Source organism: Ammospiza caudacuta, chromosome 4, assembly GCF_027887145.1.
Source record: "Ammospiza caudacuta isolate bAmmCau1 chromosome 4, bAmmCau1.pri, whole genome shotgun sequence".
Classification (NCBI taxonomy): domain Eukaryota; kingdom Metazoa; phylum Chordata; class Aves; order Passeriformes; family Passerellidae; genus Ammospiza; species Ammospiza caudacuta.
In genome coordinates, this window is record NC_080596.1 from 72,353,787 (window position 1) to 72,381,496 (window position 27,710).

The following is a 27,710-nucleotide window of genomic DNA, read 5'->3' on the forward strand; positions in this document are numbered from 1 at the left end:
TTTCCCCAAATCCCCATTTCTCCAAATCCCCCATTTCCCCAAATCTCATTTCCCCAAATCCCCATTTCCCCAATCCCCCTTTCCTCAAATCCCCCTTTCCCTTAATCTCATTTCCCCAATCCCCCATTTTCCCCAATCCCCATATTCCCATTCCCCCTTTCCCCAAATCTCATTTCTCCAATCCCCCTTTCCCCAATCCCCCTTTCCCCAATCCCCATTTCCCCAAATCTCATTTCCCCAATCTCCCATTTCCCCCAATCTCCCATTTCCCCAAATCCCCATTTCCCCAATCCCCCATTTCCCCAATCCCCCTTTCCCCAATCCCTCTTTCCCCAAATCTCATTTCCCCAATCTCCCATTTCCCCCAATCTCCCATTTCCCGAAATCCCCATTTCCCCAATCCCCCTTTCCCCAATCCCCCTTTCCCCAATCCCCCCTTTCCCCAATCCCCATTTCCCCAAATCCCCCTTTCCCCAATCCCCATTTTCCCAATCCCCCATTTCCCCAAATCCCCCTTTTCCCATATTCAGTTTAATCAGTTTTTCCCCAGTTTTTCTAGTTCAGTCCAGATTTGTCCAGCGTTTCCCATTTTGTTTCTCATTTCCTTCTTCCCCCAAATCCCCATTTCCCCAATCCCATTTCCCCAATCCCCATTTCCACAAATCTCATTTCCTCAATCCCCCATTTCCCCAATCCCGTTTCCCTTATCCCCATGCCCACCCCTTTCCTCACAATCCCTCGCCCCCCATCTCCCCAATCCCATATCCCCAATCCCATCACCCTTTCCCCAGCCTCACCCCCGTCTCTCTCTCTCTGTCCCATCGCAGGCATGGCGCCGAGCGCAAGGAGAACCGCACCCCGCGCCGCCGCTCGCTGTCCCCGCCCAGCCCGTCCCGCCGCCGCTCCCGGCCGCCGCCGCTCCCGCCCAGCTCCTCCTCGCGCCGCCGCCGCTCCCGCTCGCGCAGCCCCGGGCGGCTCCGGCGGCCGCGCTCGCGCAGCCCCGGCGGGCGGCACCTCCCGCGGCCCCGATCCCGGTCCCGGTCCCGCTCCCGCCCGCGCAGCCTGGCCAGGGGCAGCCCCCGGCCCCACCGGAGCCGCTCCGACAGCGCCGAGCGCCCCCGCGGCAGCCGGCCCAGCCGCTCCTCGGAAGGTCTGCACGCACACCGGGCACACGCACACCGGGCACACACACACCGGGCACACACTGGGCACACACACACAGCGGGCACACACACAGCACGCACCGGGGGAGGATAGGGATTAACGGGGTTCAGAGCATGCCTGCAGCCGGCCCAGCCGCTCCTCTGAAGGTCTGCACGCACCGGGCACACACACAGCACACAGAGCACACAACACACGCACACACACACACACAGCACACACACACACACACACACAGCACACACACACACACACACAGAGCACACACACACACACACAGCACACACACACACACACACACAGCACACACAGCACACACACACACACACACAGAGCACACACACACACACACAGCACACACACACACACACACACAGCACACACACACACACAGCACACACGCACACATACACACACACACAGAGCACACACACAGCACACACAGTGCACACACACAGCACACACACACACAGCACACACACACACACACACAGCACACACACACACAGCACACACGCACACATACACACACACACAGAGCACACACACACACACACAGCACACACAGTGCACACACAGAGCACACACACACACACACAGAGCACACACACACACACACAGCACACACAGTGCACACACACAGCACACTCACACACAGCACACACACACACACACACACACACAGCACACACACACACACAGAGCACACACACACACCGGGGAGGGTGGGATTCCCAAAGTTTATCCTCTCCTCCCACAAAGGGAATTTTGGGAATTCTCTGCTGTTCGCGAAGTTTTCTCCACCCCCCCCCCCAATGGGAATTTAGGGAATTCCCTGGTGTTCCTAAAGTTTTCTTCACCTCCCACAAAGGGAATTTTGGGAATTAACGGCAATTTACGAAGTTTTCTTCACACCTGATGGGAATTTTGGGAATGCTCAATGGGATTCCTGGTGGGAATTTTGGAAATTCTGTGGCGTTCCCAAGGTTTTCTTCACTGGGATTCCCAAAGGGAATTTTGGGAAATCTCAGTGAGGTTCCTGATGAATTTTGGGAAAGTTCAGTGGAATTCCCGATGATTTTTTAATCCTCAATTGGAACTTTGGGAATTCTCAATGGAATTCCCAAAGTTTTCTTCACCCCCAGTGGGAATTTTGGGAATGCTCAGTGGGATTCATGATGATTTTTTAATCCTCAGTTGGAATTTTGGGAATGCTCAGTGGGATTCCCAGTGGGAATTTTGGGATTGCTCAGTGGGATTCCCAATGGGAATTTTGGGAATGCTCAGTGGGATTCCCAGTGGGAATTTTGGGAGTTCTGTGGCATTGATGAAGTTTTCTTCACCCTCAATGGGAATTTTGGGAATTCTGTGGGGTTCCCAAAGTTTTCTTCACCCCCAATGGGAATTTTGGGAATTCTGTGGGGTTCCCAAAGTTTTCTTCACCCCCAATGGGAATTTTGGGAATGCTCAGTGAAATTCCCAATGGGAATTTTGGGAATGCTCAGTGGGATTCACGATGATTTTTTAATCCTCAGTTGGAATTTTGGGAATGCCCAGTGGGATTCCTGATGGGAACTCTGGGAATGTTCAGCAGAATTCCCAGATTTCCAACCCCAATGGGAATTTTGGGAATGCTCACTGGGATTCCCAGTGGGAATTTTGGGAGTTCTGTGGCATTGATGAAGTTTTCTTCACCCCCACAAAGGGAATTTTGGGAATTCTGTGGCGTTCCCAGTTTTCTTCACCCCCAATGGGAATTTTGGGAATGCTCAGTGAAATTCCTGATGGGAATTTTGGGAATGCTCAGTGGGATTCCCAATGGGAATTTTGGGAATGCTCAGTGGGATTCATGATGATTTTTTAATCCTCAATTGGAATTTTGGGAATGCTCAGTGGGATTCCCAATGGGAATTTTGGGAGTTCTGTGGCATTCATGAAGTTTTCTTCATCTCCAATGGGAATTTTGGGAATGCTCAGTGAAATTCCCGATGGGAATTTTGGGAATGCTCAGTAGGATTCCCAATGGGAATTTTGGGAGTTCTGTGGCATTGATGAAGTTTTCTTCACCCCCAGTGGGAATTTTGGGAATTCTGTGGGATTCATGATGTTTTTGTATAACCCCAAAGGGAATTTTGCGAATGCCCAATGGGATTCCCAATGGGAATTTTGGGAATTTTGGGATTCACAATGGTTTTTTACCCCTAATTGGAATTTTGGGAATGATCAGTGAGATTCCCTAAATCTTTTTAAACCCAGTGGGAATTTTAGGATTGCTCAGTGGGATTCCCAAATTTTCACCCCTAATTGGAATTTTGGGATCGCTCAGTGGGATTCCCAAATTTTCACCCCTAATTGGAATTTTGGGATCACTCAGTGGGATTCCCAGATTTTCACCCCTAATTGGAATTTTGGGATTGCTCAGTGGGATTCCCAAATTTTCACCCCTAATTGGAATTTTGGGATTGCTCAGTGGGATTCCCAAATTTTCACCCCTAATTGGAATTTTGGGATTGCTCAGTGGGATTCCCAAATTTTCACCCCTAATTGGAATTTTGGGATTGCTCAGTGGGATTCCCGATGGGAATTTTGGGATCGCTCAGTGGGATTCCCAAATTTTCACCCCTAATTGGAATTTTGGGATCGCTCAGTGGGATTCCCAAATTTTCACCCCTAATTGGAATTTTGGGATCGCTCAGTGGGATTCCCGATGGGAATTTTGGGATTGCTCAATGGGATTCCCAGGTTTTTTTCCACCCCCAAAGGGAATTTTGGGATTCCCAGGATTTTTTTAGGGATAAATTCAAAACCTTGGGAATGCTCCAGCCAATAACCGACCTGTGGGTTCTCCGCAGCCTCGCAGCAGCCGGGCATTAATTAAGGACTAATTAAGGACTAATTAAAGCAGCCCCAGCAGCGCAGGAAGGCAGAGTTAGAGGAAGGCTCCGAGCTTGTAAGTACTGCGGGCTCAGACAGGAGCAGGAAATTCCCAAAGAATTCCCAGGAAAATCCCAAAAAATTCCCAAAACATTGACAAAGAATTTGTTAAAAAATCCCAAAAATCTCCCCCATAAATTACAGGCGATTTTTTTGAAAAAAAAAAAAAAAAATTCCCTAAAAATTCCCATTTTATTCCCATAATTTAAAAAAAATCCCCCCAAAATTCCAAAATAAATTTCCCAAAATTCCCATTTTTCCCCCAAAATATAAAAAAAAATCCATAATTATTTTTCAAAAATTCCTATTTTTTCTAACATAACCCCCTAAAATTCTTAATTTTTCCCAAAATTCCCAAAGCAATCCCCTCAAAATTCCCATTTTTTCCCCCAAAATTCCCCTTTTTCCCTCAAAATTCCCAAAAATCCCCCCAAAATTCCCTCTTTTTTCCAAAAACATCCCCCCCAAATTCTCTTTTTTTTCCCAACGTTCTGCAAAATATTCCCAAAAAAATTCCCATTTTCCCCCAACCCCCAGCAATTCCTGTTTCTCCCTCCTGGCCAGGAAAGCCGCTCTGGAGGGCTTTTCCCAAAAAATTCCCTGGGTTTTTTCCCCAAAAATTAAAAAAAAAATTCCCAACAGAATCCCCAAAAATTCCTGATTTTCCCCCAAAATCCAAAAGAAAATCCCCAAAAATTCCTGTTTTTTTCCAAAAGTAGCCAAAAAAATCTCAAAAAATCCCAAAAAAACTCCTGGGTTATTTCCCAAAAAATTAAAAAAAAAAAATCCCATTTTTTTTCCTGAAAATTAAAAAAAAAAGATTACGAGAAAATTCTCATTTTTTCCCAAGTATGTCCAAAAGAATTCCCAAGAAATTCCTATTTTTTCCCCAAAATCCACAAAAAAAAATCCCCAAAAATTCCCATTTTTTAAAAAAAAATCCCATTTTTTCCCGAAATTCCCTAAAACATCCCCCCAAAATTCCCATTTTTCCCTCAAAAATGTCCATTTTTTTCCCAAAATTCCCAATTTTTTTCCCAAAAAAATCCCCAAAATCCCCCTTTTTTCCCCAAAAAAATCCCCATTTTTTTCCAAAAAGACACCCAGGTTTTTCCCAAAATTCGCTGAAATATCCCCCAAAAATTCCCATTTTTTGCCCAAAACCCCCATTTTTTCCCTCCAAAATTCCTAAAAAATCCCCTAAAATTCCCATTTCTTCAAAAAAAAAAAATCCCATTTTTTCCCGAAATTCCCTAAAACATCCCCCCAAAATTCCCATTTTTCCCTCAAAAATGTCCATTTTTTCCCCAAAATTCCCGATTTTTTCCAAAAAAATCCCTATAAAATTCCCGATTTTTTCCCCAAAAAATCCCCCAAATTCCCGATTTTTTCCCCAAAATTCCCTTTTTTTTTTAAAAAAATCCCCAAAATACCTGATATTTTCCCCAAAATTCCCTTTTTTTCCCAAAACAATCCCCAAAATTCCATTTTTTCCCCCAAAAACCCCATTTTTTCCCGTTTCCCTCACAGCCCGCCGGGCGGCGCTGGAGGCCGTGATGCGCACGCTGGGCCCGGGCTTCCAGGCCGAGTTCCAGAGGCACAAATCCCTGGGGGTTCCCCGCAAACCCTCCCGGGCCACCCCAAAAATCCCCCAAATCCCCTTTTTTTCCCAAAAACATCCCCAAAATCCCTTTTTTTCCCCAAAAAACCCATTTTTTCCCGTTTCCCTCACAGCCCGCCGGGCGGCGCTGGAGGCCGTGATGCGCACGCTGGGCCCGGGCTTCCTGGCCGAGTTCCAGAGGCACAAATCCCTGCAGGATTCCCTGGGCTCCGGGAAAACCCTCGGGGTTCCCCGAAAACCCTCCCGGGCCACCCCAAAAACGCCCCGCAAGGAGGGCGGGGCCGGGCCCAGCGACGCCCCCGAAGCCACAGGGGGGACCCCCAAAAAGGACAGGGAGCAGCAGCACGAGGAGGAGGAGGAGGAGTCGGGGAAGAGTCTGCCCTACAACAGGGTGGGTGGGGGAGTCACGGCGTTTGGGAATTCCTGGGGTTTGTGGGAATTCCTGGGGTTTGTGGGATTTCTGGGGTTTGGGGGGGATATTTGGGAATTTCTGGAGTTTGGGGCATTGCTGGGGTTTGGGGGTATTTGGGAATTCCTGGGGTTTGGGGCAGTTCCTGGGGTTTGAGGGTTTGGGCGACTCTTGGGGTTTGGGAATTCCTGGGGTTTTGGGGGTTATTTGAGAATTCCTGGGGTTTGGGGCAATTCCTGGGGTTTGGGGGTTGTGGGAATTCCTGGGGTTTGTGGGATTTCTGGGGTTTGGGGGGATATTTGGGAATTTCTGGAGTTTGGGAATTCCTGGGGTTTGGGGGATTGTTGGGAATTCTCTGGGTGTTCTATGGGGATTGTTGGGAATTCTCTGGGCCTTCCATGGGATTGTTGGGAATTCTCTGGGTGTTCCATGGGGATTGTTGGGATTGTTGGGAATTCTCTGGGTGTTCCATGGGATTGGGGATTGTTGGGAATTCTCTGGGTGTTCCATGGGATTGTTGGGAATTCTCTGGGTGTTCCATGGGATTGTCGGGAATTCTCTGGGTGTTCCGTGGATTGTTGGGAATTCTCTGGGTGTTCCATGGGATTGGGGATTGTTGGGAATTCTCTGGGTGTTCCATGGGATTGGGGATTGTTGGGAATTCTCTGGGTGTTCCATGGGGATTGTTGGGAATTCTCTGGGTGTTCCATGGGATTGTTGGGAATGCTCTGGGTGTTCCATGGGATTGGGGATTGTTGGGAATTCTCTGGGCGTTCCATGGGATTGTTGGGAATTCTCTGGGTGTTCCATGGGATGGTTGGGAATTCTCTGGGTGTTCCATGAGATTGTTGGGAATTCTCTGGGTGTTCCATGGGATTGGGGATTGTTGGGAATGCTCTGGGCGTTCCATGGGATTGTTGGGAATTCTCTGGGTGTTCCATGGGATGGTTGGGAATGCTCTGGGCGTTCCATGGGATTGTTGGGAATGCTCTGGGTGTTCCATGGGATTGTTGGGAATGCTCTGGGTGTTCCATGGGATTGGGGATTGTTGGGAATTCTCTGGGCGTTCCATGGGATTGGGGATTGTTGGGAATTCTCTGGGTGTTCCATGGGATTGTTGGGAATTCTCTGGGTGTTCCATGGGATGGTTGGGAATGCTCTGGGTGTTCCATGAGATTGTTGGGAATTCTCTGGGTGTTCCATGGGATTCTTGGGAATTCTCTGGGTGTTCCATGGGATTGGGGATTGTTGGGAATGCTCTGGGCGTTCCATGGGATGGTTGGGAATTCTCTGGGTGTTCCATGGGATGGTTGGGAATGCTCTGGGTGTTCCATGAGATTGTTGGGAATTCTCTGGGTGTTCCATGGGATTGGGGATTGTTGGGAATTCTCTGGGTGTTCCGTGGGATTGGGGATTGTTGGGAATTCTCTGGGTGTTCCATGGGATTGTTGGAATTCTCTGGGTGTTCCATGGGGATTGTTGGGAATGCTCTGGGTGTTCCATGGGATTGGGGATTGTTGGAATTCTCTGGGTGTTCCATGGGATTGTTGGGAATGCTGTGGGTGCTGTTGTTTTGCAGCTGCTCAGGGAGGAGCTGCTGAGCTGTGGCACGGTGCTGCAGATCTCGGACCTGCCCGATTCGGGATTTTCCGACCAGGACATCAAGAAGTTGGTGCAGCCCTTCGGGAAGGTCAGCGACCTCATCGTGCTGCGCTCCCGCAACGAGGTCAGCCCCAAAAATGGGATTGGGAGTTGGGGTTGGGAATTGGGGTCAAAATTCCCAAAAATTCCCTGTCTGGGATGGGCTGGGACTGGGGAGTTCAGGGCTGTTCCCACTCAGAGTTCTGGGATTTTATCGATGGGGGATTTTTTTCCTTCCCTTTTTCCCCCTTCCCATTCCCTTTTTTCTCTCTTTTCCCTTCATCTTTTCTCCATTCTTCCCTCTTTTTTCCTCCCTTCCCCCCCTTTATTTTCCTTCCTTCTCTTCTTTTCTTTTCCCTTTCCCTTTTCCCTTTCCTCCCTTTTTTTAATCTCCTTTTTTGCTTTTCCCTTTCCCTTTTCCTCTGTATTCCCCTTCCCTCTTTTCCTTCCCTTCCCTTCCCTTCCCTTCCCTTCCCTTCCCTTCCCTTCCCTTCCCTTCCCTTCCCTTCCCTTCCCTTCCCTCCCCTTCCCTTCCCTCCCCTTCCCTCCCCTTTTCCCTTTTCCCCCAATTTTTCTCCCATTTTCCTCCTTCCCTTTTTTCTCTTTCCCCCTTCCCTCTTGTTTCCCTTTGTTCTCCCTTTATTTTCCTTTTCCTTCTTCTTTTTCCTCCCTTTCTCTCCCCTTTTTCCCTTTCTCCCTTCTTTTAATCTCCTTTTTCCCTTTTCCTCTGTATTCTTTCCTTTCCTTTCCTTTCCTTTCCTTTCCTTTCCTTTCCTTTCCTTTCCTTTCCTTTCCTTTCCTTTCCTTTCCTTTCCTTTCCTTTCCTTTCCTTTCCTTTCCTTTCCTTTCCTTTCCTTTTTTCCCTTCCTCCCCCCTTTTTTTCCCTTTGTTCTCCCTTTATTTTCCTTTTTTTCCCATTTTCCCTTCCTTTTACCTTTCTCCCCTTCCTTCCCTCCCCCCCCCTTTTTCCCCTTTTCCCCCCGCTTTTATTCCCCCTTTTCCCCCTCTTTTATCCCCCCCTTTTTTCCCCTTTTCACCCTTTTTTCCTTTCCCTTCCCCCTTTTTTTCTTTTTGTTTTCCTTTTTGTTTTCTTTTTTCCTCTCCTTTCCCTCCCCTTTTTTCCCCTTTTTCCCCTTCCCTTTCCTCCTTATTCCCTTTCCCTTCTCTCCCTTCCCTTTCCCCTCCACCCTTGGATCCCCCCTGCAATTCCCGATCCCGGCCGGATTTCCCTCCCTCACCTCCCCCTGACCCCAATTCCCCCAGAACCCCCCCCTAACCCCCTGGAATTCCAGGAATTTTGGGAATTCTGGGATATCTCTGTGTTTCCTCCAGGCCTACCTGGAGATGAACTACAAGGAGGCCGTGATCGCCGCCGTCAAGTTTGGGGAGACGGCGCCGGTGCTGCTCAACGGGAAACGGGTGCGGATCAGCGTGGCCGAGAGAGCGCAGGTGGGAACAGCGGGAACGGGACTGGGAATGGGAACGGGAATGGGAACGGGAATGGGAATGGGAATGGGACTGGGAATGGGAACGGGAATGGGAACGGGAACGGGAATGGGAATGGGACTGGGAACGGGAATGGGAACGGGAATGGGAATGGGACTGGGAACGGGACTGGGACTGGAACGGGAATGGGAATGGGAACGGGAATGGGAATGGGACTGGGAACGGGACTGGGAATGGGAATGGGAATGGGAATGGGAATGGGAACTGGAACGGGACTGGGAACGGGAATGGGAATGGGAATGGGAATGGGACTGGGAACGGGACTGGGAACGGGACTGGGAACGGGAATTCTGACTGGGAATTGGACTGGGAACAGGAATTCCAGCGGGAACGGGACTGGGAATGGGAATGGGAATGGGAATGGGAATGGGAACAGGAATGGGAATGGGAATGGGACTGGGAACGGGACTGGGAATGGGAATTCTGACTGGGAATGGGACTGGGAACAGGAATTCTAGCGGGAATGGGACTGGGAACGGGAATGGGAATGGGAACGGGACTGGGAATGGGAATTCTGACTGGGAACGGGAATTCTGACTGGGAATGGGACTGGGAACGGGAATTCTAGCGGGAATGGGACTGGGAACAGGAATGGGACTGGGAATGGGAATTCCAACAGGAATGGGACTGGGAATGGGAATTCTGACTGGGAATTCCAATGGGACTGGAAATTCTGACTGGGAATTGGAATGGGAATGGGAATTCTGACTGGAACTGGGAATTCTGACTGGGAATTGGACTGGGAACGGGAATTCTGACTGAGAATTCCAGGGGGACTGGGAATTCCAGATGGGAATTCTGATTGGGAATGGGAATTCTGACTGGGAATGGGATTGGGAACAGGAATTCTGACTGGGAGTGGGACTGGGAACGGGAATTCTGACGGGGAATTCCAGTGGGACTGGGAATTCTGACTGGAAATTGGACTGGGAACGGGAATTCCAGCGGGGACGGGACTGGGAATGGGAATTCCTACTGGGAATTCCAGTGGGACTGGGAATGGGAATTCTGACTGGGAATTCCAATGGGACTGGGAATTCCAGATGGAAATCCCTACTGGGAATTCCAGTGGGAATTCTGACTGGGAATTCCAGATGGGAATCCCTACTGGGAATTCCAATGGGAATTCTAACTGGGACTGGGAATTCCAATGGGACTGGGAATTCCAGATGGGAATCCCTACTGGGACTTCCAACGGGAAGTGGACTGGGAATGGGAATTCTGACTGGGAATTGGACTGGGAATGGGAATTCCAACAGGAATTCTGACTGGGACTGGGAATTCCGACTGAGAACTCCAATGGGACTGGGAATTCCAATGGGAATTCTGACTGGGAATTCCAACTGGGAATTCCTACTGGGAGAGAGAATTCCAGACAGGAATCCTGACTGGGACTGGGAATTCCAACCAGGAATTCCAACCAGGAATTCCAGTGGGAATTCTGAATGGGAGTGGGAATTCCAGCCTGGAATCCCTACTGGGAGAGGGAATTCTGACTGGGAATTCTGACTGGGAATTCTGACTGGGACTGGGAATTTCAGCCAGGAATTCTACTGGGAATTGCAGCTGGGAGTGACAATTCTAATGGGAATTCTAATAGGAATTCTCACTGGGACAGGGAATTCCAGCTGGGAATTCCTACTGGGACTGGGAATTCCAGTGGGAAATCTGACTGAGAATTCCAGCTGGAAGTGGCAATTCCAACAGGAATTCCAATGGGAATTGTGACCAGGAGCAGGGATTCAACCAGAAATTCCATCCAGGAGAGGGAATTGCTGCCAGGAATTCTGGCTGGGACTGGGAATGGGAATTCCAACTGGGAATTCCAGCCAGGAATTCCTACTGGAATTCTGACTGGGACTGGAAATTCCAGATGGGAATTCTGACTGGGAGAGGGAATTCCAACCAGGAATTCCTACTGGGAATTCCAGCTGGGAGTGGCAATTCCAATGGGAATTCTGACTGGGACTGGGAATTCTGACCAGCAGCAGGAATTCCAACCAGGAATTCCAGCCTGGAGAGGGAATTGCTGCCAGGAATTCTGACTGGGAGAGGAGAGAGAATTCCAACTGGGAATTCCAGCCGGGAATTCTGACAGGGAATTCCAGCTGGCAGTGGGAATTCCAGCCATGAATTCCAACCGGGAGTGGGGATTCAGCTGGGAATTCCAACTGGGAATTCCAGCCAGGAATTGCAGTTGGGAGCAAGAATTCCAGCTGGGAATTCCAGCAGGGAATTCCGACCAGGAGAGGGAATTCCAGTTGGGAATTCCAACCAGGAGAGGGAATTCCAACCAGGAGAGAGAATTCCAGTTGGGAATTCCAGCCAGGAATTCCAACTGGGAGAGGGAATTCCAGCTGGGAATTCCAGCCAGAAATTCCGACCGGGGAGAGGGAATTCCAGTTGGGAATTCCAGCCGGGAATTCCAACCAGGAGAGGGAATTCCAGTTGGGAATTCCAACCAGGAGAGGGAATTCCAGTTGGGAATTCCAGTTGGGAATTCCAGTTGGGAATTCCAACCAGGAGAGGGAATTCCGGCCGGGAATTCCAGCCATTAATTCCAACCAGGAGAGGAAATTCCAGTTGGGAATTCCAGATGGGAATTCCAACCAGGAGAGGAAATTCCAGTTGGGAATTCCAACCAGGAGAGAGAATTCCAGCCAGGAATTCCAACCAGGAGAGGGAATTCCAGTTGGGAATTCCAGCCGGGAATTCCAACCAGGAGAGAGAATTCCAGCCGGGAATTCCAGCCATTAATTCCAACTGGGAGCGGGAATTCCAGTTGGGAATTCCAACCAGGAGAGGGAATTCCAACCAGGAGAGAGAATTCCAGTTGGGAATTCCAACCAGGAGAGGAAATTCCAGCCGGGAATTCCAACCAGGAGAGAGAATTCCAGCCGGGAATTCCAGCTGGGAATTCCAGCTGGGAATTCCAACCAGGAGAGGGAATTCCAGCTGGGAATTCCAACCAGGAATTCCAACCAGGAGAGAGAATTCCAGCCGGGAATTCCAGCTGGGAATTCCAGCTGGGAATTCCAACCAGGAGAGGGAATTCCAGCCGGGAATTCCAACCAGGAATTCCAACCAGGAGAGAGAATTCCAGTTGGGAATTCCAGCCGGGAATTCCAACCAGGAGAGGAAATTCCAGCTGGGAATTCCAGCCATTAATTCCAACTGGGAGAGGGAATTCCAATTGGGAATTCAACCAGGAGAGGAAATTCCAGCTGGGAATTCCAACCAGGAAAGGGAATTCCAACCAGGAATTCCAGCCAGGAGAGGGAATTCCAGTTGGGAATTCCAGCCAGGAGAGAGAATTCCAGCCAGGAATTCCAGCCATTAATTCCAACCGGAGAGAGGGAATTCCAACCAGAAATTCCAACTGGGAATTCTGACCGGTTCCATCCAGGAGTGGCAACCCCAGCGGGGAATTCCAACCAGAGCTATTAATTAATTACTGCCCTTAATTACTAATGATGATTAACCTTGTTTGTATAGATCTCTGTGTCCGTACACGCAGTTTTTAGAAGAATGAAATTAAAAAAAGAAATAAAAATGAAATTAATAGTTAATAATTAATGATCACAAATAAATGGTTTAATTTATGATTAAAAATAAGTAATAAAAATGAAATAAAAGTGAAATAAGTACTGTTAAAATTAATTAATGTGGTTAGTTATTGATAATTATTTGCTCATTTTATATATATATTTATATATAAAAATATGCACATTTATTAATAAAATCTTACTGAAACTTTAATTAATATTGGATATCATTCATATTTTGTAACTGCTTAATTAGCATTAATGAATTTAAATTAAGCATCTTATTTAAATGCAATGTCAGTTATTAATAATGAAACTAATATTGATTAATTGTTACAGGTAATGATTAATTATTATTAACTTTATTATTAAGGCATTTATTGTTCCATAGCCATATTTTTAATAAAATAAAAATTAAATTATCTTAGTCAAAATTAATCAATACTCTGAATTTTTGGTGTTAATTATTTTAATATATTTATATATAAATCTGCATATTTATTAATAAAATCTGAATTAAGTTTTAATTAACAGCAGTCATAAGTAATATTTTATCATTACTTAATTATCAGTAACTAATTAAAGTTAAGAATCCCATTCATAATTAATACCAATTGTTAATAAATCTTCATTTTTTCCCATTCCAGGCGAAAAAAACGGTGAAAAAACGAGTTCTGAACCCCAAAAAACCTCCAACAAGCACCAAGTAAGACCCTCATTAATTAATTACTGTTAATTACAATAATTGGGAACCCAAGGGCTCAAACTTTCACCTTTAATTGGGAGTTAATGATTAATAATTATTAATTAAATTGATTTTTTGGTGGTTTTTTTATCCTCCCAGGAAAGTCCCAAGCAGCAACACCAAGAGCCCCAAAGTCCTGACAGGTGAGGTTGCTCTTCATTAAGAATTAATTAGTAATTAGTTATTAATTAACTAGCTTAATTAATTGCCTTAATTAATTTTTATTTCATTGTCTTTTAATAGGAAATTAGCTGGTGCCAAATAATTGATTTTATTTTTCATTCCTGATCTTGTTTAATTATTAATGAATTATTAGTCAACTTAATTAATTAATTAATTAATGGATTAATTAATTAATTGGCTGAATTAACTTTAATTTTATTGGGTTATAATAGGAGATTCTTGGGTTATAAATTAATTGATTTTCATCCATTCCTGAGCTCAGTTTTGAGATTAATTCCAATTTTTGGATTAATTCCAATTTTGGGATTATTTAACCTTAAAAAATCTGAATTTCTCCTCCAGAATCCCCAATTTTCTTTCAAAAAAATCCCTCCTTTTTCTCCCCAAATCCAAATCCTTCTAAAATCCGTTTTTTTTTCACCTAAAATCCACTTTTTTCACCTAAAATCTTTTTTTTCCCCCCAAATTTGCCTGGATTTAATTTAAATTTTGGGATGTTTTGCCTCCAAAATCCCACAGAATTAATTAAAATTTTGGGTTTCTTTTACCCCAAAAATCCAATTTTTTTCCCCATAAATTGCCCTGTATTTCATTTAAATTTTGGGGTTTTCCCCTAAAAAAATAAAATTTTTTGCCCCAAATAATTTGGGTTTTTTGCTCCTATCCCTGGAATTCCTTGGAATTTTCTTGGAATTTTTGGGAATTTGTTCCCTTGGGAAGGAATCACTGATGGGAATTGGGAATTTTGGGGATTTTTTTGCAGGGAAAAAGGAAAAAGTGAAGAAAACAATGGGAGAGAAGAAAGTGAAGAAAGCCTCGAATGTGGAAGGTGAGGGGGAAATGGGGGAAAAATGGGAAAAATTGAGAAAAAATGGGGAAAAATCTTGGGGAAAAATGAGGAAAAAATGGAAAAAATCCCGTGGAAAATGGGAAGAAATGTGGGAAAATGGGGGAAAAAATCTCGGGAAAATGGGAAGAGAAAATAGAAGAAAAAAGCTCAGGGAAAATGGAAAAAAAGCTCTGGAAAATGGGGAAGAAATGGGGAAACAGGAAAAAAAATCTTGGGGGAAAAATGTGGGGAAAAATTGGGAAAATGAGGAAGCGGAATTTGGGAAAATGGGAAAAAATCTTGGGGCAAAATTGGGAAAAAAATGGAAAAAATCCCTTGGGAAAATGGGAAGAAATGTGAGATAAATGGGGGAAAGAACCTTGGGAAAATGGGAAAAATATTGGGGAAATAGAGAAAAAAATTTGGAAAATATCTTGGGAAAATGGGAAGAGAAAATAGCAGAAAAAACTCAGGAAATTGGGGAAAAAAAGCTCTGGAAAATGGGGAAAGAAATGGGGAAAAATTTGGGAAAACTAGAAAATGAAATTTGTGAAAATTGAAAAAAATCTTGGGGAAAAAGGGAAAAAAATCCCTTAGAAAATGGGGAGAAATGGAAAATGAGGGAAAGAACCTTGGAAAATGGGAAGGAAATGGGAAAAAATTTGGAAAATTGGAAAAAAATGTGGAAAATTGGAAAAAAATGTGGGAAATGGGAAGAGAAAATAGAAGAAACGATCTCAGGGAAAATGGAAAAAAAAGCTCTGGAAAATGGGGAAATAAATGGGGGAAATGGGAAAAAGAATGGGGAAACAGGGAAAAAATCTTGGAGAAAAAATTGGGAAAAGGAGAAAGTGAAATTTGGGAAAATGGGCAAAGAAAATGGAAAAAACCTTGAGGAGATGGGGGAAAATGGGAGGAAATGGGGAAAAAACTGGAAATGGGGAAAATAGGGAAAAATGGAAAATACCCCTTGGGAAAATGATAAAAAAATTAATAGGATTGCAAAAAAAAAAGGGGGAAAAGGGAAATGAATCCTGTGCAGATCTCGAGGTGCTGCTGTTTCCTCCCCACAGGGAAAGAGGCCGGGGAAGATTCCGGGGCTGCGGCCGAGGAAATTCCGGAATCGGAGCCCTCGGATCCCAACAATGCCAACAATTCCAACAATCCCAATCCCAACAATCCCAACAATCCCAACAATCCCAATCCCAACAATCCCAATCCCAAAACCTCCCCGGAGCCAGACAGACCAGGGGACCCCGGGACAGCCGCAGAGGCAGGGCCAGGTAATTCCAGGGAATTCATGGAATTCTCCCTTTGGTAATTCCAGGGAATTCGTGGAATTTGTGGAATTCTCAGTTTGGTAATTCCAGGGAATTCATGGAATTCATGGAATTCTCAGTTTGGTAATTCCAGAGAATTCATGGAATTGTCCCTTTGGCAATTCCAGGGAATTAATGGAATTCTCAGTTTGGTAATTCCAGAGAATTCATGGAATTGTCCCTTTGGCAATTCCAGGGAATTAATGGAATTCTCAGTTTGGTAATTCCAGGGGAATTCGTGGAATTCTCCCTTTGGTAATTCCAGGGAATTCGTGGAATTCATGGAATTCTCAGTTTGGTAATTCCAGGGGAATTCGTGGAATTCTCCCTTTGGTAATTCCAGGGAAAGTTTGGTAATTCCAGGGAATTCATGGAATTCTCCCTTTGGTAATTCCAGGAATTCATGGAATTCATGGAATTCTCAGTTCGGTAATTCCAGGGAATTCATGGAATTCGTGGAATTCTCAGTTTGGTAATTCCAGGGAATTCATGGAATTCATGGAATTCTCAGTTTGGTAATTCCAGGGAATTCATGGAATTCTCCCTTTGGTAATTCCAGGGAATTCATGGAATTCATGGAATTCTCAGTTCGGTAATTCCAGGGAATTCATGGAATTTGTGGAATTCTCAGTTTGGTAATTCCCAGGGAATTCGTGGAATTCTCCCTTTGGTAATTCCAGGGAATTCATGGAATTCTCAGTTTGGTAATTCCAGAGAATTCATGGAATTCTCCCTTTGGTAATTCCAGGGAATTCATGGAATTCTCATTTTGGTAATTCCCAGGGAATTCGTGGAATTCTCACCTTTGGTAATTCCAGGGAATTCGTGGAATTCTCAGTTTGGTAATTGAGGGAATTCTTGGAATTCTCCATTTGGGGTTGTTCCGGGATTTTTGTGGGGCTGGGGGAAAAATAATGGGAAAAGTCCTTGGGGAATTGGGATTAAAAGGGAATTTGGGAATTCTGTGGGATTGAGCTGCTCCTTTTCCCCATTTCCAGAGCCGGCGGTGAGCGAGGAACCCACGGATCCCGGCGGGAAGGTCAGCGGGGTTTGGGGAATTGGGGCATTTGGGGGATTTTAGGGGTTTGGGAAATGTGGGAGTTGTGGGATTGTGGGAATTTTAGGGGGTTTGGGAGTTGTGGGATTTGGGGAATTTTAGGGATTTGGGGGATTTTAGCGGTTTGGGAATTGGGCCATTTGGGGAGTTTTAGGGGTTTGGGAAATGTGGGAGTTGTGGGATTGTGGGAATTTTAGGGAATTGGGGGATTTGGGGGATTTTAGGGGTTTGGGAATTGTGGGATTGTGGGAATTTTAGGGAATTGGGGATTGTGGGAATTTTAGGGGTTTGGAGTTGTGGGATTGTGAGAATTTTAGGGGTTTGGGAATTGGGGGATTTGGGGAATTTTAGGGGTTTGGGAATTGGGGGATTTGGGGAATTTTAGGGGTTTGGGAATTGGGGGATTTAGGGGATTTTAGGGGTTTGGGAATTGTGGGATTGTGGGAATTTTAGGCGTTTGGGAATTGGGGCATTTAGGGGATTTTAGGGGTTTGGGAATGTTGGGATTGTGGGGTTGTGGGAATTTTAGGGAATTGGGGGATTTGGGGGATTTTAGGGGTTTGGGAAATGTGGGAGTTGTGGGATTGTGGGAGTTTTAGGGGTTTGGGAGTTGTGGGATTGTGGGAATTTTAGGGGTTTGGGAATTGGGGGATTTGGGGATTTTAGGGGTTTGGGAGTTGTGGATTGTGGGGATTTGGGAGAATGGGGAAAGGTGGAGATTGAGGGAATTGTGGGAATTCTTGGAATTTTAGGGCTTTGGGAACTGTGGGAATTTTTAGAATTGTAGGAATGTGTGAATATGGGAATTGAGGAATTCTGAGGATTTGGGAATTGGGAGAACTGGGAATTTCAGAATTCTGGAAGTTTTAGGGAATTGGAGAATTGTGGGAATTTGGGAATTATGGAGATTGAGGGAATTGTGGGGGACTTGGGAATTCTGGGAACACTGGGAATTTCCCTGCTTTCCCAAGGATTCCCAGCAATCCCAACCTCCAACCCCTTTGGCCTTGGTTCCATCCCAATCCCAAACCCCAGAACCTCCCTTTGGGATGGGAACAGAGAGCTCTGGGATTGGGGTTGGGATTGGGATTCCCTTCGGGATGGGAACAGGATTGAAATTCCCTTTGGGATGGGAACAGAGAGCTCTGGGATTGGGGACTGAAATTCCCATTGGGATGGGAACAGGAGTTCTGGGATTGGATGGGAATTTCCTTTGGGGTGGGAACAGTGAGCTCTGGGATTGGGATTGAGATTCCCTTTGGGATAGGAACGAGATCAAAATTCCCCTTTGGATGGGAATGGGGAGCTCTGGGATCGGGATTGGGATTGGGATTCTTTTTGGGATAGGAACAGGGTTAAAATTCCCTTTGGATGGGAGCAGTGAGCTTTGGGATTGGGATTGGAATTCCCTTTGGGACAGGATTGGGATTGGAATTCCCTTTGGGATGGAATGGGAGCTCTGAGATCAGAATTCCCTTTGGGATGGGAATGGGAGCTCTGAGATCAGAATTCCCTTTGGGATGGAATGGGAGCTCTGGGATTAGGATTGGAATTCTCTTTGGGATGGGAACAGTGACATTCTGGACTGGGATTGGGATTGGGATTGGGATTGGAATTGGAATTCCCATTGAGATGGAAACAGTGAGCTCTGGGATCGGGATTGGGACTGAAATTCCCTTTGGGATGGGAATGGGAGCTTGGGATCGAGTTTGGGATCAGGATTGAAATTCCCTTTGGGATAGGAACGGCCAACTGTGGGATTAGGATTGGGATCAGGTTAAAATTCCCTTTGGGATGTGAACAGGAGCATTGGGATTGGAATTCCCTTTGGGATGGGAACAGCGAGCTCTGGGATTGGGTTTGAAATTCCCTTTGGGGTGGGAACAGGAGCTGTGGGATCAGGAGTGAAATTTCCTTTGGGATGGGAACAGCAAAGTGTGGGAGTGGGATTGGATTGGGATTGGGATTGGGATTGGATTCCCTTTGAGACGGGAACAGTGAGCTCTGGGATTGGAATTGGGATTGAAATTGCCTTTGGGATGGGAATGAGATCTCTGATTGGGATTGGGAATTTCCTTTGGGATGGGAACAGTGGGAACAGTGAGCTCTGGGATCACAATTGGGATTGGGACTGAAATTCCCTTTGGGATGGGAACAGCGAGCTCTGGGCTGTGGGATTGGGATCAGGATTCAGATTCCCTTTGGGATGGGAATGAGAACTCTGGGATCGGCATTGGAAATTCCCTTTAGGATGGGAACAGTGAGGATTGGGATTGAAATTTAAATTCCCTTTGGGATGGGAACGGCGAGTTTTGGGATCAGGATTGGGATTCCCTTTGGGATGGGGAATGGGAGCTTTGGGTTTGGGATTGGGAATTCCCTTTGGGATGGGAACAGGAGTATTGGGATGGGGATTCCCTTTGGGATGGGAACAGGAACTGTGGGATTGGGATGGGGATGGGGCTGTAATTCCCTGACCCCACAGGAGGATGAGGATCCCGAGCAGTGCTGTGTGCTGCTGGTGTCCCAACCCGCCGGGATTGGGATGGGGATGGGGATTCCCTTTGGGATGGGAAGCTATGGGATCAGGATTGGGATTGGGATGGGAACAGCAGCTGTGGGATCAGACTGGGATCAGGATGGGGCTGTATTTCTCTGACCCCACAGGATGATGACCCTGAGCAGTGCTGTGTGCTGCTGGTGTCCAACTTGCCACGATGGGGATTGGGATTGGGATCTGGATGGGGATGGGGATGGGGATTGGGATCAGGATTGGGATCGGGATCAGGATGGGGATGGGGATGGGGATTGGGATCAGGATTGGGATCGGGATCAGGATGGGGAGGGGGATGGGGATTGGGATCAGGATGGGGCTGTAATTCCCTGACCCCATAGGATGATGATGACCCCCCCCCCCCCCCCGAGCAGTGCTGTGTGCTGCTGGTGTCCAACCTGCCGGGATTGGGATGGGGATCAGGATCAGGATTGGGATCAGGAATTCCATGACCCCACACGACGATGACCCCGAGCAGTGCTGCGTGCTGCTGGTGTCCCAACCTGCCGGATTGGATGGGGATTCGGATGGGGATCGGGATCAGGACTGGGATCAGGATCAGGATTGGGATCAGGATCAGGATTGGGATCAGGAATTCCGTGACCCCACAGGAGGACGCTGACCCCGAGCAGTGCTGCGTGCTCCTGGTGTCCAACCTGCCACACCAAGGGTTACTCCCAGAGGAAATCTCCAACCTGGCCAAGCCCTTCGGGGGCCTGCGGGACCTGCTCATCCTCTCCTCCCACAAAAAGGTATGGCCTGCCTGGGAACGCCGGGAAACGAGAGCCCTTGGGAATTTGGGGAACGTTTGGGGGAATTTGGGGCATTTTTGGGAGCTGTGGATGTGTTTGCCAGGCGTACCTGGAGATCCCCCCGCCGAGCCGCGGAGTCCATGGTGAAGTTCTACGGCTGCTTCCCCATGTGCCTGGGCGGGAGCCAGCTCCGCATCCGGCACGAGCCCCGGCACCCGTCCCTGCAGGATGAGGTGGGGAAACGGCAATCCCAAAACATGGGGGATTTGGAGATTGAGGGGATTTGGGAATTTGGGGAATTGGAGGAGTTGGGAACTTGCGGGATTGTGTTGGGAATTTTGGGAGTTTGGTGATTGTGAGGAATTTGGGGATTGAGTGGATTGAGTGAAGTGTGGGATTGAGAGAAGTTGGGGGATTGGAGGAATTTGGGAATTGTGAGGTTGGGAGAAGTTGGGGAATTGTGGGGATTTGAGAATTGTGGGATTGAGGGGAATTGGGGAATTTGGGGATTGAGGGGAATTGAGGGAAGTTGAGCACTTTGGGAATTGAGGGAGTTGTGGGGATGTGGGAATTTGGGAATTGTGAGATTGGGAGAAGTTGGGGAATTTTGGGGATTTGAGAATTGTGGGATTGAGGGGAATTGGGGAATTTGGGGATTGAGGGGAATTGGGGAATTGAGGGAAGTTGAGCACTTTGGGAATTGAGGGAGTTGTGGGGATGTGGGAATTTGGGAATTGGGAGATTGGGGGAAGTTGGGGAATTTGGGAGATTGGGGGAATTTTAGGAGTTGGGGGAAGTTGGGAATTTTGGGAATTTGGTGATTGTGGGGAATTGCAAGAATTTGGGGGATTGGGGGAGTTGGGAATTTGGGGGATTGTGAGGATTTGGGAATTGTGAGGATTGAGGGAAATTGGGGAATTGAGGGGAATTGGGGGAAGTTGAGCACTTTGGGAATTGAGGGACTTGTGGGGATTTAGGAGTTGGGGGAATTTGGGAATTGAGAGATTGGGGGAAGTTGGGAAATTTTGGGATTGTGGGAATTGGGGGAGTTGGAAATTTGGGCGACTGTGGGGATTTTAGGAATTTGGGGAATTGTGGGAATTTAGGAATTTTAGGGATTATGGGATTGAGGGAAGTTGAGCATTTTGGGGATTGGGGGAATTGTGGGAACTGTGAGAATTGCAGGATTGAGGGAAGTTGGGGAATTGGGGGAAATTGGGGATTTTGGGGGATTGAGGGAAATTGGGGAATTGTGGGAAGTTGGTGAATTTGGGAATTGTGGGGATGTGGGGAATTTTGGTAGTTGGGGACATTGTGTTCGGTAATTTGGGGATTGTGGGGATTTTAGGGATTGTGGGATTGAGGGAAGTTGAGCAATTTGGGGATTTGGGGAATCTGGGAATTGTGGGTTTGGGGAAAATTGGGAATTAAGAGGATTTGGAAATTGTGGGAATTTTAGGAATTTGGGGAATTCGGGTTTTGTGAGATTGGGGGAAGTTGGGGAATTTGGGGAATTTAGCAATTATGGCAATTGTAAGAATTGGGGGTTTGTGGGAATTGGAGGAATTGTGGGAGAAACTCTGGGAAAAAAATTCCCAATTTTCTGCTTCAAGCAAGATTTTAGTATTCAAATGGAATTTAAATAGAGTTTTTAGCACTTCCTGGAGTTTAAAACAAGAGATTTTTCCCTAGGAAAATTTTGGTTTTTGACATGATGAACACTTTAATGATGATTAATTATTGATCAATTATCAATTATTATTAACTAAACTCCAAACCCTTTTTTTTCTCCCTAAAGGAAGCCATTTTCATCTCTCTCATCAAGGAGTCTGATCCCAAGGTGGGTTTTCCCTCATTATCCCCAGTTTTTCTCCTCATTATCCCAAATTTTTCTCCTCATTATCCAAATTTTTCTCCTCATTATCCCAAATTTTTCTCCTCATTATCCCAATTTTCTTGGGAGTTTCATTAATTGGGAGCTGGGAGTGCTCATTCCTGAGCATTTCAGATTGGGATAAATCCCATTTTATCCCTGGAATGGGACTATTTGGGATTTCTGGAATCTTCCAGGCCCTTTGATCCTTTCAGAATTCCAGGATTAATTCCAGGATTCTCCTCAGGTGCCTCGGGGATTTTCCCTAAAAAAAAAGTGTTGGAAAGTTCAAAATGGGAATGGGGAGTTTATCTCAATTCCAGCTCAAAATTCCATTCTTTTATAGATGGAGAGATGTTTTTTTTCCCTTCCCCCCCCATTTTCTCTTTCTTTTTTCTCTTCCTTTTTTCCCCCTAATTTCCCCTTCCCCTCCCTTTTTGCCCCTCTTTTTTCCCTTCCTTTTCATTTCTCCCTTTTCCTCCCTTTATTCCCTTTCCCCCATTTTCTCTCATCTCCCCCCCACACTTCTCCCCTTCCTTTTTCCCATTTTTTCACTTTTCCCCCTTTCCCTATTCTTTCCCCTTTCCTTCTTCCCTTTTTGCCCCTTTATTCCCATTTTTTCCTTTTTCTCCCTTTTTTCCCTTCCCCTCCCCTTTTTTCCCCTTTTTCCCATTTTCCCCCTTCCTCCCTCTTCTCTTCTCTTCTCTTCTCTTCTCTTCTCTTCTCTTCTCTTCTCTTCTCTTCTCTTCTCTTCTCTTCTCTTCTCTTCTCTTCTCTTCTCTTCTCTTCTCTTCTCTTCTCTTTCCCTTTTCCCTTTTCCCTTCCCAATCCTTTTCCCTGTTTTTTTCTCCTTCCTTTTCCCCTGTCCTTTTCCTCTTTTCCCCCTTTTTTTCTGCTTCCCTTTTCCCCTCTTGCTCCTTTCCCCCTTTCCTTTCCCCCTTCCCCCCCTTATTTCCTCTTCCTTTTTTCCCTCTTTCTCCCTTTATTCCATTTCCCCTTCTTTCCCCTTTTCTCCCCCTTCCTTTTTTCCCTTTTTCCATTTTCCCCTTCCCATTTCCCTCTTTCCCTGCTTTCTTCCATTTCCCTCTTTTTCCCCTTTTTCCTCCTTCCTTTTTTCCTTCTTTGCCCTTTTTCCCCTTCCCTTTCCCCACTTAATTTTCTTTCCTTTTTCCCTCTTTGCCCTCCTTTGTTCCATTTTCTCCTTTTCTCCCTTCCCCCTTCTTCTCCCTTTTTCCCCCTTTTCCCCTTTTTCCCCCCTTCCCTTTTCCTCTTTTCTCCCTTATTTTCCCTTCTCTTTTTCCCTCTTTCCTCTCTCTTTGTTCCATTTCCCCCTCTTTTCCCTTTCCTCCTTTCCCCCCTTCTTTCCCCTTTTTCCCCTTCCCTTTTCCTCTTCCCCCTTCATTTTATTCCTTCTTTTCCCCTCTTTATCCCCCTTTGTTCCATTTTCTCCTTTTCTCCCTTCCCCCCTCCTCCCCCCTTTTTTCTCCTTCATTTTTTCTCTTTTTTCCCCCTTTTTCTTCCATTTTCCCCCTTTTCCCCCTTCCCTTTTCTCCATTACTTCTCCTTCTTTTTTTCCTTTTTCTCCTCTTTGTTCCATTTCCCTCTTTTCCCTTTCCTCCTTTCTCCCATTTTTTCCCTTCTTTGTTCCCTTCTTTCCCCTTTTTCCCTTCCCTTTCCTCTTTTCCCCCCTTTATTTTCTCCCCTTTTTATCCCTTTTTCCTCTCTTTGTTCCCTTCCCCCTCTTCCCCCTTTTTCTCCTTCCTTTTCCCCCTTTTCCCTTTTTTCCCCTTCCCTTTTCCTCTTTTCCCTGTCATTTTATTCCCCCTTTTTCCCTCTTTACCCCCTTTATTCCATTTTCTCCTTTCCCCTTTTTTCCCTCTTTTCCCCCCTTTCCCCCTCTTTTCCTCCATTTTCCTCGCTTCCCTTTTCCCTATTTTCCCTTTTCCTATTTTTCCCTTATTTCCCCTTCCTTTTTCCCCTCTTCCCCTCTTTGTTCCCCCTATTTTCCCTTTCCTCCTTCCCCCCTTTTCTCCTTCTTTGTTCCCTTCTTTCCCCTTTTTCTCTTCCCTTTCCTCTTTTCTCCCCTTCATTTTGTCCCTTTTTTTCCCTCTTTGCCCCCATTTGTTGAATTTTCTCCTTTTCTCCCTTTCCCCTCTCTTCCCCTTTTTTTCTCCTTCCTTTCCCCCCTTTTCCCCCTCTTTCTCCTCTTTGTTCATTTTTCACCTTTTCTCCTTCCTTTTTCCTTCTTTCCCTTTTTTCCCCTTCCCTTTTCCTCTTTTCTCCCTTCTTTCCCCTTTCCTCCTTTCTCCCCTTCTTCTTCCTTTTTCCATTCTTTCCCCTTTTCCCCCTTCCTTTTTCCTCTTTTCCCCCTTCACTTTATCCCCTCTTTTTCCCTCTTTATCCCCCTTTTTTCCATTTTCTCCTTTTCTCCCTTCCCCCATCTTGCCCCCTTTTTTCTGCTTTCTTCCCTTTTTTCTTCCCTATTTTTCCCCTTTCTTTTCCTGTTTTTCCCCCTTTCCCCCCCTTTCCCCACTTTTTTCTCTTTTCTCCCCCTTTTTTTCTCCTTCCTTTTTTCCCCTCTTTCCCCTCCTTCCCCTCTTTGTTCTATTTCCCCCTTTTCTCCTTCCTTTTCCCCTACTTTCCCTTTCTCCTCTTCCCTTTTCCTCTTTTCCTCACTTCACTGTATTCCCTCTTTTTCCCCTTTTCTCCTTTCCCCTTCACCCTTTTTTCTCCTTTTTTCTTCCCTTTTCCCCCATTTTTTTTTTGCTTTTTTCCCTCCCCCTCCCTTTTTTTTGCTTTTCCCCGTTTTCCCCTTCCCTTCCTCCCCCTTTCCCCCCTTTTCCTCCTTTTTCCCTTTCTTTTCCTTTCCCCCCCCCTTTTTCTTTTCCCTTTTTTTCCCTTTTTCCCTTCCCCCCCATTTTTCCCCTTCCCCCCCTTTTCCTCCTTCCCCTCCTTTTTCTCTTTTCCCTTTTATCCCCTTTTTCCCCCCCTCATTTTTTCCCTTTCTTTCCCATTTCCCCCCTTTTTCCCCCTTTTTCTATTCCCTTTTTTTCCCTTCCCCCCATTTTTCCTCTTCCCCCCCTTTTCTTCCTTCCCCCCCTTTTTCTCTTTTCCCTTTTATCCCTTTTTTCCCCCCCTCATTTTTTCCCTTTCTTTCCCATTTCCCCCCTTTTTTTTTTTGCTTTTTCTCCCTTTTTCTCCCTTTTCCCCTCATTTTTCCCCTCATTTTTCCCCTTTCTTTCCCCATCACCCACGGCTGCTCTCCCTGCAGGTGGACACCTCCTGTCTGCGCTCTCACCTGGTGCACCTGGGGAACCTCCCGGCCGAGGGTTACCGGGAGCTGGAGCTGGTGTGCGCGGGGCTGCGCTTCGGCAAGGTGGAGCACTACGCCGTGCTCAGCAACCGGCACCGGGTAAAACTGGGGAAAACGGGGGGAAAATGGGGTTTTATTGGGAAATTTTGGGGGATTTTTGGCAGAGGGGTTCCAGGAATTGGAGCTGCTGTGTGCGGGGCTGCGCTTAGGCAAGGTGGAGCACTGTGCTGTGCTCAGCAACCGGCACCGGGTAAAACTGGGGAAAACGGGGGAAAATTTGGGTTTTATGGGGGATTTTGGGGGATTTTTGGCAGAGGGATTCTGGGAAGCGGAGCTGGTGTGTGCGGGGCTGCGCTTCGGCAAGGTGGAGCACTACGCCGTGCTCAGCAACCGGCACCGGGTAAAACTGGGGAAAAATGGGGGGGAAAATGGGGTTTTATTGGGAAATTTTGGGGAATTTTGGCAGAGGGGTTCCAGGAATTGGAGCTGGTGTGTGCGGGGCTGCGCTTCAGCAAGGTGGAGCACTGTGCTGTGCTCAGCAACCAGCACCAGGTACAGCAGAGGAAAATTGGAGAAAATGGGGTGTTTTTGGGAAATGTTAGGGGATTTTTGAATGAGGGGTTCTGGGAAGTGGAGCTGCTCTGTGCCCCGTTGTACTTGGCAAGCTGAAGCACTGCACCGTGATCAGCAACCAGCACCGAGTACAGCAGGGGAAAATGGGGGAAAATGGGAGAAAATGGGTTTTTTTGGGGGGATTTTTGGGGGATTTTTGGCAGAGGGGTTCCAGGAATTGGAGCTGGTGTGTGCTGGGTTGTGCTTGGCAAGGTGGAGCACTGCACCGTGTTCAGCAACCGGCACCAAGTACAGCAGGGGAAAATGGGGGAAAAATGGGAGAAAATGGGGGTTTTTTGGGAAATTTTGGGGGATTTTTGGATGAGGGGTTCTGGGAAGTGGAGCTGCTCTGTGCCCCGTTGTACTTGGCAAGCTGAAGCACTGCACCGTGTTCAGCAACCAGCACCGAGTACAGCAGGGGAAAATGGGGGAAAATTGGAGAAAATGGGTTTTTTTGGGGGGATTTTGGGGGAATTTTTGGCAGAGGGGTTCCAGGAATTGGAGCTGCTGTGTGCTGGGTTGTGCTTGGCAAGGTGGAGCACTGTGCTGTGCTCAGCAACCGGCACCGGGTACAGCAGAGGAAAATTGGGGGAAATGGGAGAAAATTGGGTTTTTTGGGAGATTTTGGGGGAATTTTGGCAGAGGGATTCGGGGATTGGCACTGGTGTGCGCGGGGCTGCGCTTCAGCAAGGTGGAGCACTGTGCTGTGCTCAGCAACCGGCACCGGGTAAAACTGGGGAAAATAGGGGAAAAATGGGGGAAAATGGGGTTTTTTGGGGGATTTTTGGCAGAGGGATTTGGAGATTGGCACTGGTGTGTGCGGGGCTGCGCTTCGGCAAGGTGGAGCACTGTGCTGTGCTCAGCAACCGGCACCGGGTAAAACTGGGGAAAATGGGGGAAAATGGGAGAAAATGGGGTTTTGGGGGGATTTTGGGGGATTTTTGGCAGAGGGGTTCTGGGAAGTGCAGCTGGTCTGTGCTGGGTTGTGCAAGGTGAGCACTGTGCTGTGCTCAGCAGCCGGCACCAGGTAAAACGGGGAAAATGGGGGGAAATGGGTTTTTTTGGGGATTTTTGGGGGATTTTTGGATGAGGGGTTCTGGGAAGTGGAGCTGCTCTGTGCCCCGTTGTACTTGGCAAGCTGAAGCACTGCACCGTGTTCAGCAACCGGCAGCGAGTATAGCAGGGGAAAATGGGGGAAAAAAAGGGGCGAAAATGGGGTTTTTGGGGGGATTTTTGGCAGAGGGATTCTGGGAAGCGGAGCTGGTTTGCGTCCGGTTGTGCTTGGCAAGGTGGAGCACTGTGCTGTGCTCAGCAACCGGCACCGGGTAAAACAGGGGGAAAATGGGGGAAAATGGGGTTTTTTGGGGATTTTGGGGGATTTTTGGATGAGGGGTTCTGGGAAGTGGAGCTGGTCTGTGCTGGGTTGTGCAAGGTGGAGCACTGCGCCGTGCTCAGCAACTGGCACTGGGTACAGCAGGGGAAAATGGGGGAAAAAATGGGGGAAAATGGGGTTTTTTGGGGGGTTTTTGGCAGAGGGGCTCTAGGAAATGGAGCTGGTGTGTGCTGGGTTGTGCTTGGCAAGGTGGAGCACTGCACTGTGCTCAGCAACCGGCACCGGGTACAGCAGGGGAAAAATGGGGGGGAAAATGGGGTTTT

The 27,710-nt window shown here is 47.1% G+C and overlaps 1 protein-coding gene across 1 annotated transcript in view; it reads left to right on the forward strand.

Annotated features, from left to right (window-relative positions):
- Window positions 1-27,710, forward strand: part of ZNF638 (zinc finger protein 638) — a 51,860-nt gene that overhangs the window by 11,936 nt on the left and 12,214 nt on the right. Inside the window, 14 exon segments of the mRNA XM_058804351.1 lie at window positions 828-1,150; window positions 5,830-6,107; window positions 7,705-7,851; window positions 9,099-9,215; window positions 13,465-13,525; window positions 13,649-13,705; window positions 14,509-14,574; window positions 15,648-15,857; window positions 16,892-16,932; window positions 20,116-20,256; window positions 20,360-20,374; window positions 20,376-20,489; window positions 22,055-22,096; window positions 25,401-25,541. Of these exon segments, the coding sequence (XP_058660334.1) occupies window positions 828-1,150; window positions 5,830-6,107; window positions 7,705-7,851; window positions 9,099-9,215; window positions 13,465-13,525; window positions 13,649-13,705; window positions 14,509-14,574; window positions 15,648-15,857; window positions 16,892-16,932; window positions 20,116-20,256; window positions 20,360-20,374; window positions 20,376-20,489; window positions 22,055-22,096; window positions 25,401-25,541 (1,753 nt within the window).